This window comes from Hyperolius riggenbachi, chromosome 3 (genome assembly GCF_040937935.1).
Source record: "Hyperolius riggenbachi isolate aHypRig1 chromosome 3, aHypRig1.pri, whole genome shotgun sequence".
In the NCBI taxonomy this organism is placed as follows: domain Eukaryota; kingdom Metazoa; phylum Chordata; class Amphibia; order Anura; family Hyperoliidae; genus Hyperolius; species Hyperolius riggenbachi.
Genome location: NC_090648.1, coordinates 450,368,931 through 450,382,404, shown reverse-complemented (window position 1 = coordinate 450,382,404; position 13,474 = coordinate 450,368,931). Strand labels below are relative to the sequence as shown.

General features: G+C 45.3%; 1 protein-coding gene across 2 annotated transcripts in view; it reads left to right on the top strand.

The window, feature by feature from the left end:
- The window catches only part of LOC137561663 (uncharacterized), a 72,211-nt gene that overhangs the window by 24,189 nt on the left and 34,548 nt on the right, over positions 1-13,474 (top strand). For both annotated transcript variants that reach the window (XM_068272984.1, XM_068272983.1), the window contains exon 4: positions 8,597-8,685. In XM_068272984.1, the coding sequence (XP_068129085.1) occupies positions 8,597-8,685 (89 nt within the window). The remainder of the gene's footprint in view (positions 1-8,596; positions 8,686-13,474) is intronic.

Here is a 13,474-nt window from a genome sequence, read left to right as displayed (position 1 = left end):
CGTCAGGTGTTCGGCCGAACTCGAACATCACCCGAACAGGGTGATGTTCTGCAGAACCCGAACAGTGGCGAACACTGTTCGCCCAACACTACCGGGAGTGTTGCGTAGTCGTTTCCAATCCAGGATTGATTCATTTTAATTTGAGTCAGATGGTCTGCATTTTCTGTGGAGAGGCGGATACGCCGCCGATCTGTGACGATGCCTCCGGCAGCACTGAAACAGCGTTCCGACATAACGCTGGCTGCCGGGCAAGCCAGCACCTCTATTGCGTACATTGCCAGTTTGTGCCAGGTGTCTAGCTTCGATACCCAATAGTTGAAGGGTGCAGATGGATTGTTCAACACAGCTACGCCATCTGACATGTAGTCCTTGACCATCTTCTCCAGGCGATCGGTGTTGGAGGTGGATCTGCACGCTTGCTGTTCTGTGTGCTGCTGCATGGGTGTCAGAAAATTTTCCCACTCCAAGGACACTGCCGATACCATTCCCTTTTGGGCACTAGCTGCGGCTTGTGTTGTTTGCTGCCCTCCTGGTCGTCCTGGGTTTGCGGAAGTCAGTCTGTCGGCGTACAACTGGCTAGAGGAGGGGGAGGATGTCAATCTCCTCTCTAAAGTCTCCACAAGGGCCTGCTGGTATTCTTCCATTTTGACCTGTCTTGCTCTTTCTTCAAGCAGTTTTGGAACATTGTGTTGTACCGTGGATCCAGAAGGGTATAAACCCAGTAATTGGTGTTGTCCAGAATGTGCACAATGCGTGGGTCGCGTTCAATGCAGTCCTAGGCCGAAGAGGTCATAGCCTAGGGTCACAAAACCTGGTTATTTGGGCAATTTCAATGGTGGCGAGTCTGACGTACATAAATCGCAGCAATGGCCGTTAGCAACGTCTGAATCTCACGAAATGTCTCATGCAGGTAGAAGACATATTGTTAGACTTGGGCTCCAAAGATGGGTTCCCTACATCTCTGCAAACCAGAGTTACAGGGCTCCAAATTTGGTAAAATCCCCCATAGGCTTTCATTGGGCCTCCTATTTACAGTTCCAAAATCTCACATCTTTTCAAAGGGCAATTACTCAGCAGTGGCAAATTTTCTAGCATTGTAGGGACCCTTAGGGGGAACATGACTGGTGAGTTTCGGGCCCCTAGGCCAAAGAGGTCAGAGCCTAGGGTCACAAAAACCTGTTTATTTGGGCTATTTCAATGGTAGTGATGGTGACGTACATAAATCGCAGCAATGGCCGTTAGCAAAGTCTGAATCTCACGAAATGTTTCATGCAGGTAGAAGACATATTGTTAGACTTGGATTCCAAAGATGGGGTCCCTACATCTCTGCAAACCAGAGTTACAGGGGTCCAAAATTGGTAAAATCCCCCATAGGATTTCATTGCCTCCCTATTTCACTTTCCAAAATCTCACATCTTTTCAAAGGGCAATGGCTCAGCAGTACCAAATTTTCTAGCATTGTAGGGACCCTTAGGGGGAACATGACTGGTGAGTTTCGGGCCCCTAGGCCGAAGAGGTCATAGCCTAGGGTCACAAAAACCTGTTTATTTGGGCTATTTCAATGGTAGTGATGGTGACGTACATAAATCGCAGCAATGGCCGTTAGCAAAGTCTGAATCTCACGAAATGTCTCATGCAGGTAGAAGACATATTGTTAGACTTGGATTCCAAAGATGGGGTCCCTACATCTCTGCAAACCAGAGTTACAGGGGTCCAAAATTGGTAAAATCCCCCATAGGATTTCATTGCCTCCCTATTTCACTTTCCAAAATCTCACATCTTTTCAAAGGGCAATGGCTCAGCAGTACCAAATTTTCTAGAATTGTAGGGACCCTTAGGGGGAACATGACTGGTGAGTTTCGGGCCCCTAGGCCGAAGAGGTCATAGCCTAGGGTCACAAAAACCTGTTTATTTGGGCTATTTCAATGGTAGTGATGGTGACGTACATAAATCGCAGCAATGGCCGTTAGCAAAGTCTGAATCTCACGAAATGTCTCATGCAGGTAGAAGACGTATTGTTAGACTTGGATTCCAAAGATGGGGTCCCTACATCTCTGCAAACCAGAGTTACAGGGGTCCAAAATTGGTAAAATCCCCCATAGGATTTCATTGCCTCCCTATTTCACTTTCTAAAATCTCACATCTTTTCAAAGGGCAATGGCTCAGCAGTACCAAATTTTCTAGCATTGTAGGGACCCTTAGGGGGAACATGACTGGTGAGTTTCGGGCCCCTAGGCCGAAGAGGTCATAGCCTAGGGTCACAAAAACCTGTTTATTTGGGCTATTTCAATGGTAGTGATGGTGGCGTACATAAATCTCAGCCATGGCCGTTAGCGACGTCTGAATCTCACGAAATGTCTCATGCAGGTAGAAGACATATTGTTAGACTTGGATTCCAAAGATGGGGTCCCTACATCTCTGCAAACCAGAGTTACAGGGGTCCAAAATTGGTAAAATCCCCCATAGGATTTCATTGGGCCTCCTATTTACCGTTCCAAAATCTCACACCATTTCAAAGGGCAATGGCTCAGCAGTGGCAAAACTCACCAGTCATGATCCCCCTAAGGGTCCCTACAATGCTAGTAAATTTGGTACTGCTGAGCCATTGCCCTTTGAAAAGATGTGAGATTTTGGAAAGTGAAATAGGGAGGCAATGAAATCCTACGGGGGATTTTACCAATTTTGGACCCCTGTAACTCTGGTTTGCAGAGATGTAGGGACCTCATCTTTGGAATCCAAGTCTAACAATATGTCTTCTACCTGCATGAGACATTTCGTGAGATTCAGACGTTGCTAACGGCCATGGCTGAGATTTATGTACGTCACCATCACTACCATTGAAATAGCCCAAATAAACAGGTTTTTGTGACCCTAGGCTATGACCTCTTCGGCCTAGGGGCCCGAAACTCACCAGTCATGTTCCCCCTAAGGGTCCCTACAATGCTAGAAAATTTGGTACTGCTGAGCCATTGCCCTTTGAAAAGATGTGAGATTTTGGAAAGTGAAATAGGGAGGCAATGAAATCCTATGGGGGATTTTACCAATTTTGGACCCCTGTAACTCTGGTTTGCAGAGATGTAGGGACCTCATCTTTGGAATCCAAGTCTAACAATATGTCTTCTACCTGCATGAGACATTTCGTGAGATTCAGACTTTGCTAACGGCCATTGCTGCGATTTATGTACGTCACCATCACTACCATTGAAATAGCCCAAATAAACAGGTTTTTGTGACCCTAGGCTATGACCTCTTCGGCCTAGGGGCCCGAAACTCACCAGTCATGTTCCCCCTAAGGGTCCCTACAATGCTAGAAAATTTGCCAATGCTGAGTAATTGCCCTTTGAAAAGATGTGAGATTTTGGAACTGTAAATAGGAGGCCCAATGAAAGCCTATGGGGGATTTTACCAAATTTGGAGCCCTGTAACTCTGGTTTGCAGAGATGTAGGGAACCCATCTTTGGAGCCCAAGTCTAACAATATGTCTTCTACCTGCATGAGACATTTCGTGAGATTCAGACGTTGCTAACGGCCATTGCTGCGATTTATGTACGTCAGACTCGCCACCATTGAAATTGCCCAAATAAACAGGTTTTGTGACCCTAGGCTATGACCTCTTCGGCCTAGGACTGCATTGAACGCGACCCACGCATTGTGCGCATTCTGGACAACACCAATTACTGGGTTTATACCCTTCTGGATCCACGGTACAAACACAATGTTCCAAAACTGCTTGAAGAAAGAGCCAGACAGGTCAAAATGGAAGAATACCAGCAGGCCCTTGTGGAGACTTTAGAGAGGAGATTGACATCCTCCCCCTCCTCTAGCCAGTTGTACGCCGACAGACTGACTTCCGCAAACCCAGGACGACCAGGAGGGCAGCAAACAACACAAGCCGCAGCTAGTGCCCAAAAGGGAATGGTATCGGCAGTGTCCTGGGAGTGGGAAAATTTTCTGACACCCATGCAGCAGCACACAGAACAGCAAGCGTGCAGATCCACCTCCAACACCGATCGCCTGGAGAAGATGGTCAAGGACTACATGTCAGATGGCGTAGCTGTGTTGAACAATCCATCTGCACCCTTCAACTATTGGGTATCGAAGCTAGACACCTGGCACAAACTGGCAATGTACGCAATAGAGGTGCTGGCTTGCCCGGCAGCCAGCGTTATGTCGGAACGCTGTTTCAGTGCTGCCGGAGGCATCGTCACAGATCGGCGGCGTATCCGCCTCTCCACAGAAAATGCAGACCGTCTGACTCAAATTAAAATGAATCAATCCTGGATTGGAAACGACTACGCAACACTCCCGGACCCCAACCAAGTAACATGAACAATGAACATCTGTGATGGGTTAGCGTTTCCGGTCCCTGTTTATTGAACCTCTCATCTGTATTACATTTATGACTGCATGGCGACAAAATGCAAATTGCTATCCGCACGCTTCTTGTCCTCATGCAAGGCCTGGGTTGTTGTGTCTCAAAGCGTGGCCTTCTCCTCCTGCGCCACCCTCCTCCTGTTCCATCACGTGTGCTGCTGCTGGGTTAGCGTTACCGGTCCCTTTTCCTGGAACCTCTTATATGTATTACATTTATGACTGCATGCCGACAAAAAGCATGTTACCTGTGCAAAGAAAACAGACATTTCCCGCATTTAAAAGACAGTTTTCCCTTTGAAACTTTAAAATCGATTTTCTCAAAAACTATAAGCTCTTTTTGCTAAATTTTTTTTCCTCTTGTACCCACTCCCAAGGTGCACATACCCTGTACATTTGGGGTATGTAGCATGTAAGGAGGCTTTACAAAGCACAAAAGTTCGGGTCCCCATTGACTTCCATTATGTTCGGAGTTCGGGTCGAACACCCGAACATCGCGGCCATGTTCGGCCTGTTCGGCCCGAACCCGAACATCTAGATGTTCGCCCAACACTAACCCCAAGGTATTCCGTTAGGAGTATGGTGAGTTCATAGAAGATTTTATTTTTTGTCACAAGTTAGCGGAAAATGACACTTTGTGAAAAAAACAATTAAAATCAATTTCCGCTAACTTGTGACAAAAAAAAAATCTTCTATGAACTCACCATCCTCCTAACGGAATACCTTGGGGTGTCTTCTTTCTAAAATGGGGTAATTTGTGGGGTTCCTATACTGTCCTGGCATTTTAGGGGCCCTAAACCGTGAGGAGTAGTCTTGAAACGAAATTTCTCAAAATGACCTGTGAAATCCTAAAGGTACTCATTGAACTTTGGGCCCCTTAGCGCAGTTAGGGTGCAAAAAAGTCCCACACATGTGGTATCGCCGTACTCAGGAGAAGTAGTATAATGTGTTTTGGGGTGTATTTTTCCACATACCCATGCTGAGTGGGAGAAATATCTCTATAAATAGACAATTGTGTGTAAAAAAAATAAAACAATTGTCATTTACGGAGATATTTCTCCCACCCTGCATGGGTATGTGTAAAAATACACCCCAAAACACATTATACTACTTCTCCTGAGTACGGCAATACCACATGTGTGGCACTTTTTTGCAGCCTAACTGCGCTAAGGGGCCAAAAGTCCAATGAGCATCTTTAGGCTTTACAGGGGTGCTTACAATTAGGCACCCCCCAAAATGCCAGGATAGTGAACACACCCCACAAATGACCCCATTTTGGAAAGTAGACACTTCAAGGTATTCAGAGAGGAGCATAGTCAAGACAAAAAAAAAAGACAAATAACATTTATATTGCGCTTTTCTCCTTGCGGACTCAAAGCGCCAGAGCAGAGCAGCAGCCACTAGGGCGCGCTCTATTGGCAGTAGCAGTGTAAGGGCCCTTTTCCACCTGCAATCGCTAGCGTTCACGCTGAACGCTAGCGATTGCTGAATCGCAAAACCGGCGATTCCCCCGACGTTTGCGGCCGCGATTTTGCTATGCTATGCACTGCATAGCAAAATCGCGGCAATTATCGCTCCGCCGCGCGTTCGCGTTCCCGACAAAAGCGAATCGCGGTAGTGGAAATTACCTACCGCGATTCCTATGTTAAAAAGCAAACCGTAGCGATTGTAAAATCGCTAGCGGTTTGCGGTTTTGCCATTCAGCCAGCGCAAACGCGCTGGTGGAAAAGGGCCCTAAGGGAGACTTGCCAAAGGTCTCCTACTGAATTAGTGCTGGCTTACTGAACAGGCAGAGCCGAGATTCGAACCCTGGTCTCCTGTGTCAGAGGCAGAGCCCTTAACCATTACATCATCAGCCAACTGAGTCCGTGGCAGATTTCATTTTTTTTTGTCGCAAGTTAGAAGAAATGGAAACTTTTTTTTTTCTTTTTTTTGTCAGAAAGTGTCATTTTCCGCTAACTTGTGACAAAAAATAAAATCTTCTATGAACTCACCATGCCTCTCACTGAATACTTTGGGATGTCTTCTTTCCAAAATGGGGTCATTTGGGGGGTATTTGTACTATCCTGGAATTTTAGCCCCTCATGAAACCTGACAGGTGCGCAGAAAAATCAGAGATGCTTGAAAATGGGAAAATTCACTTTTAGCACCATAGTTTGTAAACGCTATAACTTTTACCCAATCCAATAAATATACACTGAATGGTTTTTTTTTATCAAAGACATGTAGCAGAATAACTTTCGCGCTCAAATGTATAGGAAATTTTACTTAATTTGAAAAATGTCAGCACAGCAAGTTAAAAAAGTCATTTTTTTGCCAAAATTCATGTCTTTTTTGATGAATATAATAAAAACTAAAACTCGCAGCAGCAATCAAATAGCAGCAAAAGAAAGCTGTATTAGTGACAAGAAAAGGAGGTAAAATTCCTTTAGGTGGTAGGTTGTATGACCGAGCAATAAACCGTGAAAGCTGCAGTGGTCTGAATGGAGAAAAAGGCTCTGGTCCTTAAGGGGCGAAAAGACTGTGGTCCTCAAGTGGTTAAAGCCAGGACTGGTTCTCTCATGAGGCAAGGTGAAACATTTGCATCAGACAGCAGAGATTACAGGGGCAGCATTTATGTACTGTGTTTACACTAACAGTGTGTAGTTAGAGTAGGAAGAGAATGTGACAAACAGGAGGACATTTATCAAGAGTATCTGAGACAAAATATTAGTAGGTTTTTAGAAATTCGTGCAGAACTGTCTCAGACATCCTGAGAAATCACTAAATACTGCAGATTCCTTCTTAAACTGTTAGGAATAGGAGGAGTTAAGGAAGGTCTCTCAGGCAGTGCAGTGTGAGGGAAATTCCTGTTGCTGAGGTAACCAACACATCTGCTGTCAGCAGGCTCCGAGTGAGGGGGGAGGAGTCTTCACAAATCAGATCTAGTCTGCACTGCTGCACTATCTGGAGAACTGCTATGAAGCACTTTTTAATCTGCAGCAGTTTACAGATGGATTTGCACTTTTCTTAACTGTAGTGCAGCTCTAGAAATTCACGCTGCAATGCAGTGTTTTTATTCTCACCTCGGGAGGGGGAAGCCTCTGGATCCTAAAGAGAAGCTTCCCCCGTCCTCCTATATCAAGTCGCTCCAGCACTGGAACCTCTGAGGAGTGGCCTACCAACGCAGTAACACCGTCCCACTTGGGCTCCGACAGAAAAAGCCTGATCGGGTCCATGTTACTGCGCAGGCACAGACGGCTCACACATGCACATTATCATGGACCTGATCCAGCCTGTTTTTTTCTGAAGAAAGCCAAGCCAGTCTGTACTAGTGTGCGAGCTATCAACAAGCTCTTTATCAGGTGTCCCAGCGCTGGAACAGGCCTGCGGAGGAGGACGGGGGAAACCTCTTTAGGATCCGTACACTTTCTGTTGCACTTATTTGCAACTATGGAAACAGTACTGGACATTGTTTGGAGTAAAGATTACACAAAAACTCTTGCTTTGCTGCTGAGGGCCAGGCCCGCGGTCCTCCCATGATGCCCTGTCAGGTGACTTTCTCAGGCGGCCGAAGTCTGGGGGCAGCACCAGGCAGAAACAGGAAGTGAAGAGTATTAAATCCAGGGTGATTTTCACTGTGGTTGCCTGCATGTGGCTGCAGTCACACTTATAATGTTACACTTAAGCCTGGTACACACCTTCAGCTTTGATTGGGCAATCACTGACCAATTTTACCACCTCCATGTAGTATTTGAGTTTACTTACACAAACTGCTCGTAGTATGCAAAATCTGTTGGCCCTCATACAACATGAAGGTGGTAAAGCTGGCCAGTGATTTGGCCAATCAAAATTGAAGATGTGTTCCAGGCTTTATCCCCTCTATGTTCTAATGTGTTCCAGCTGCAGACTATCACCTCACATGAGGGCACAATTTACAATTTTTGCTCTACCCTCCCACTCACACTTGTATAACAACCAACCAATCCATGAATTCTCCCCTTCATCCTGTATTCAGTAGCCCAACCATCATATTTCATGTACGTGTGTGCAGTTCCCCTCCTGCATGTGCAGCTTTTCTATTCTGTTTGTACCACCCCTTCCATCTGCAGCCTCCCCCATCTATGGCATCACCTTAGGCCACTGCCTTTCTAGACTTCACAAAAATCTGACCCTTCCTCTGATAGAAACTCTGAGTATTTTTTTCTGCAGTGATATATAAATGCCTGTGTGTTTTGCATTGTAGATAAGAAGCAGTGAGAGCGTCAGCAGGAGCCACTGCTGTGTGACCCCACCAACATGCACAGTCCCTACAATTCACCCTCCTCAGCCTCGGTATGTCAGCAGCAAAAAAGGTCACCTACTTTAAAGATATGGTTGTAAATATTTGATGATTTAAGCTAGCTTTGTGGCTGATTTGTTTAGGGCCTTTTAAGGGATCACTATCATTTTTCACTGACAATGGCATGACGTCTTTTTTAGTTCTTAAAAAAAACCCACTTAGCTTGGTGTGGTTATATTAGTTCAGCAACATCTTTTCAGTCAGCGTAGAAGAGCCCTGCAAGCAGCAAAGAGGAGGTGCCAGAGGAAGTCAGCTTCAGTTAAAATAACAAGATTCTCCAAGCTGGATGAAAGAAGACATCGGGTAAACACTGGAGAAGTGCTGCTCTGCGATCAAGAGGGCGTCCTGAAAAAGAACTCCGATGACTCCTATCAATTTACAGACACCTGATCCAATAAGCTGAAGTGCTTATTTTATCGCTGTTCCAAAGAACTCCAATGGATTCAATGCTTTGGGAGGTGGGAGAAAATGTGCCAACCCCCTTGAAAGGCATACTGCTGCAGACATGCATCGTGTGCTGGTAACTTGAGGTGAGGGGGACCTGCATGCTCATCAACTGTTTCTCTGATCATTATTAGCTAATGTAGTTAGGGGGCAGTGCTAGTAAAGCTCAGTGGAGTACCGACCAACACTGTTTTCTTTCTTTATTTAGAGCTGCACACGTTTAGTACCTTCTGCTCATGCAATAACTAAAACAGAAAGCCCAAGAGGTCACATAAGACAATGAGCAAGTCTGAGTGTAATTGCAACAGGTGATAAATGTAACGTTAGTAATAATCAATCCAGTATACAGTAAATTGTACGGCCATACACTGATCAATAGCATCAGTTTATATAGCACTCAAATCTCAGAATTACTGATAGTAGATTGATAACTTTCTGTCAGTTTTGATGGGTCCAGTCAAAGAAGACATTGTGATGTGGAGCTGAAAATTTTAGGCAGTTCACACAAAAGCTGTCTATAGACTTTGTCTGTCAGTCTTGCAAAGTAGAATTGAACATCCATTACATCAGAGCAACATCAGCATATACAGGTCAGTTTATTCAAGCATGCTTTTAGATCACGAATGGAGAGGGAAGCAGGGAAAAGAGACAAGACAAGACACAGAACATTTATATCACGCTTTTCTCATGGCGGACTCAAAGCACCAGATCTGCAGCCACTAGGGTGTGCTAAGTAGGCAGTAACAGTGTTAGGGAGTATTGCCCAAGGTCTCCTTACTGAATTGGTGCTGGCTTACTGAACAGGAAGAACCCTGGTCTCCTGTGTCAGAGGCAGAGCCCTTAACCATCAATTGCATGAAGAATACAATAGTGTTAAGCTAGGAAAATACAATCTGGCAGATCATCGGCCCTAACCCTTCCAGCCATAAGTAGTGCAAGAGGATTGTGCTTTTGTTGAAATCATGCAGAGCTCTCGACTTTTGTTGACAATTCATCCTTTGCTTTAGCTTCAAACGATTCCCTCCCAAAACCCTAAAACATAACTACTCCCCTGTTGGTAAACCCAATTCTCCCTCTCATACCCAACTTAATTTTACCTCCAGCATCCTCTTGTGTTAAATACTATACCTTTACCTACCTAAACCTAGAATATACCAGTGCCTATTGCCTAATACTGTCCCCACCCTAGAACTTCCAAGAGCTAAGATTCGTTAACTAACAATAAACCTGTCAAAAGTATGCATTTTCCGTATAGCCTTTTCAAACCAACAATAACAAGTGTGTCCAGTGCGGTACCACTCCCTCTTCCCCCACAGCAATCATGGCCAGAACAACCCCCATAGCAAAATGTGGCAATTATAACAATCCCTAACTCCCCCACCCTCCCATAGCAAGTGTGTCCAGTGTGGTACTGCTGCCTAGCCCCCCCCCCCCCATAGCAATCATGGCCAGAACCCCCCACTCCCTATAGCAAATTGTGGCCAGTATAGCCATCCCTAACTCTAACTCCCTGTAACGATCGAAGACGTTACCTCTGTGGTGGAAAGCAGCGCAGCTGCTTTCACACCTGATGTCACCTCTGCGGCCACGCCATCCCAGGTGTCGTTTCCCGACTCAGGTGGGACAGTGATCTCTGTTGCACAGCAGCTTAGGTCCACACGCCTGCGTATAGAGCAAAAGGACCTTTATGGGCGTAGGAGACAGATCAGCTGACATTGTGGTCAGCTGACCTCTACCTGTCAATCTACCTTGCAGGTTGGTTCAGCCCCTCGGGCGGGGCTGCTTGAATCTGCCTTCAGTATTTAAACCTGAAGTTGTTACTCTGTCCTTGTCTGTTGTCGTGAATACTTGCGTGTTAGCGCTCAGACCTTAGACTAGTTTCCAGGTGTTGATGCTAAGGATTTCACACCTAGTCTAGGATATTGCTTCATTGCTACTGTTTATTTGTTAGACTAGTTCCCAGGTGTTGATGCTAAAGATTTCACACCTAGTCTAGGATATTGCTTCATTGCTACTGTTTATTTGTTAGACTAGTTCCCAGGTGTTGATGCTAAGGATTTCACAGCTAGTCTAGGATATTGCTTCATTGCTACTGTTTATTTGTTAGACTAGTTCCCAGGTGTGGATGCTAAGGATTTCACACCTAGTCTAGGATATTGCTTCATTGCTACTGTTTATTTGTTAGACTAGTTCCCAGGCGTTGATGCTAAGGATTTCACACCTAGTCTAGGATATTGCTACATTGCTACTGTTTATTTGTTAGACTAGTTCCCGGGTGTTGATGCCAAGGACTTCACACCTAGACTAGGATATTGCTTATTGTATTGATCTTCTGTGTATGACTCTTAGCTAATACTCTGTCCCTGTTCCTGCTTTCTTATCCTGTACTTTCGCCTATCTGCCTTACTAGTTGCTGAACCTCTGCCTGATTACCGATTACTCTCTTGTCTCACGATTCTGTACTGGTACTTACCTCTCTGTTACCGACCCTTGCCTGCCTGACCATTCTACTCGCCAGTGGGCCCTCGCCACTGGTGAGGTTTTTACTGCTCCAGCTCCGCTGGTTAGTCAGCTTTGCTAGGCTATAGGTCAGCCTTCATTACCTGCTCACTAGGTATCTGTCATTTTAGCATTACTGTATCTTGTAGGCTGCAGTCCAGTCTGACTCACCCGCCCCACGGGTGTTCCTTTGCCTGCAGTATATTCTGAATCACCCGCTCCTCGGGAGATTCAGCCTCTTCAGTATTGTTTCTCCAGCTTGCTGGAGCTTGTACGCTAGTGCACACTTCGTGTACTGTTAGTACCTCACCAGCCCCTCTGGTGAGGTTTCTTCAAACTATTAAAGTTAAGGTTGCACCCAAACACTTACACTTTATTAGGTGTCCAGAGGTTAGCCATACTTGTATTATTGGTGATTCTGCAGATCACTAATGATCAGGTATACATCTGTATTGTTGGTGATACTGCAGATCATCAAGAATCAGATACTCTCTGTGTGCTGACACCAATCGTTACAGAACAACAGACAAAAATATTATGGAGGCATTTTACCGACAGGTCCAGGTGTTGACCACAGCTTTAGATCAATTAAACCACACAATTGTTTCACAGCAAGGGCAATTAAAACTGCTAGCTGACACTGTGAACAACCTGCGGGTAATCATAACATCATTGCCTCCCCCTCATGTTGCAGAGCTTAAGGGACTGGTGTCTGAGGGGTTTTCTGATCACCAGTCGGATTTTGGGAATTTGGGGATTGATCACAGTGCTCGATTGCACAAACAGAGCAGATCAAGTGCACCTGTCAAGAATGTATCCCCCACCACTTCAGCCATAAATGATTCCAGCAAACTAATACAGTCTGGTCACTCTAGACTGTCTGAAGCCGAGAGGATGCGAAGACGGAGAGAGGGTCTTTGCTTTTATTGTGGAGTGAGAGATCATTGGGTGCAGAATTGCAAAAAGAAGTTGAAATTTTTTTTTCAATCAGGGATAGTGAGAAGTACGACATCTAATGAGAGTCTGCTGCACCATCTCAGGGGAATAGTGGATCTCTTACTTGTTGAGATCTGGGACTGGAGAAAGTGTGTCTTGAGGTAACAAGGATTACTGTGGGAAGCTTGTCACTCAAATACGCTCCTGATTTAGAGGCCTCCTGTCCATCTGATAGGTCTTTTTCATGCTCAGAGTGTGGAGAAGGTTTTGTATATTATGCAGATCTTCTCAGTCATAGGAGATCCCACGTACATCCCGCACGACCTGTCATTCATGAGGATTCTCACACTGGTGAGAAGTCGTATGGACAATGTTTTAAGTATAATTCCGAGGTATCCCCTGGCTCTCTGAAATCCAATAGGGGAAGTATGACCTCACTGGTATCAGAAATCAGTTTGGAGAAACCACAGATAGAGAGCTACAATGCGGACAGCAGCTCCGAACTTTATGAGAGTGATAGCTCTACTTACAGCAGTGTATCTGTTGGACAAGGGTCAAGCTTGCCTACTGCTGTGCAGCAAGTTCTGGAGCCTGAAACAGTGCAGTCATCAGCTCCATTACCTGATCAGATAGTGAGTAATGAGAAACCGCATTTATGTTCTGAGTGTGGGAAATGTTTCGAACATAACATAGATCTTATCAATCATAAAAGGTCTCATTTCAGAGGACAGCTTTATTCATGTTCTGAGTGTGAGAAATGTTTTGTAAATAACACAAAACTTCTCAGTCATTGAAAGTCCCACACTGATGAGAAACCGTATTCATGTTCTGAGTGTGGGAAATATTTTGTACCTGATGCACCGCTTGTCGGTCATGAGATATCTCACACCGGTGAGAGGTTGT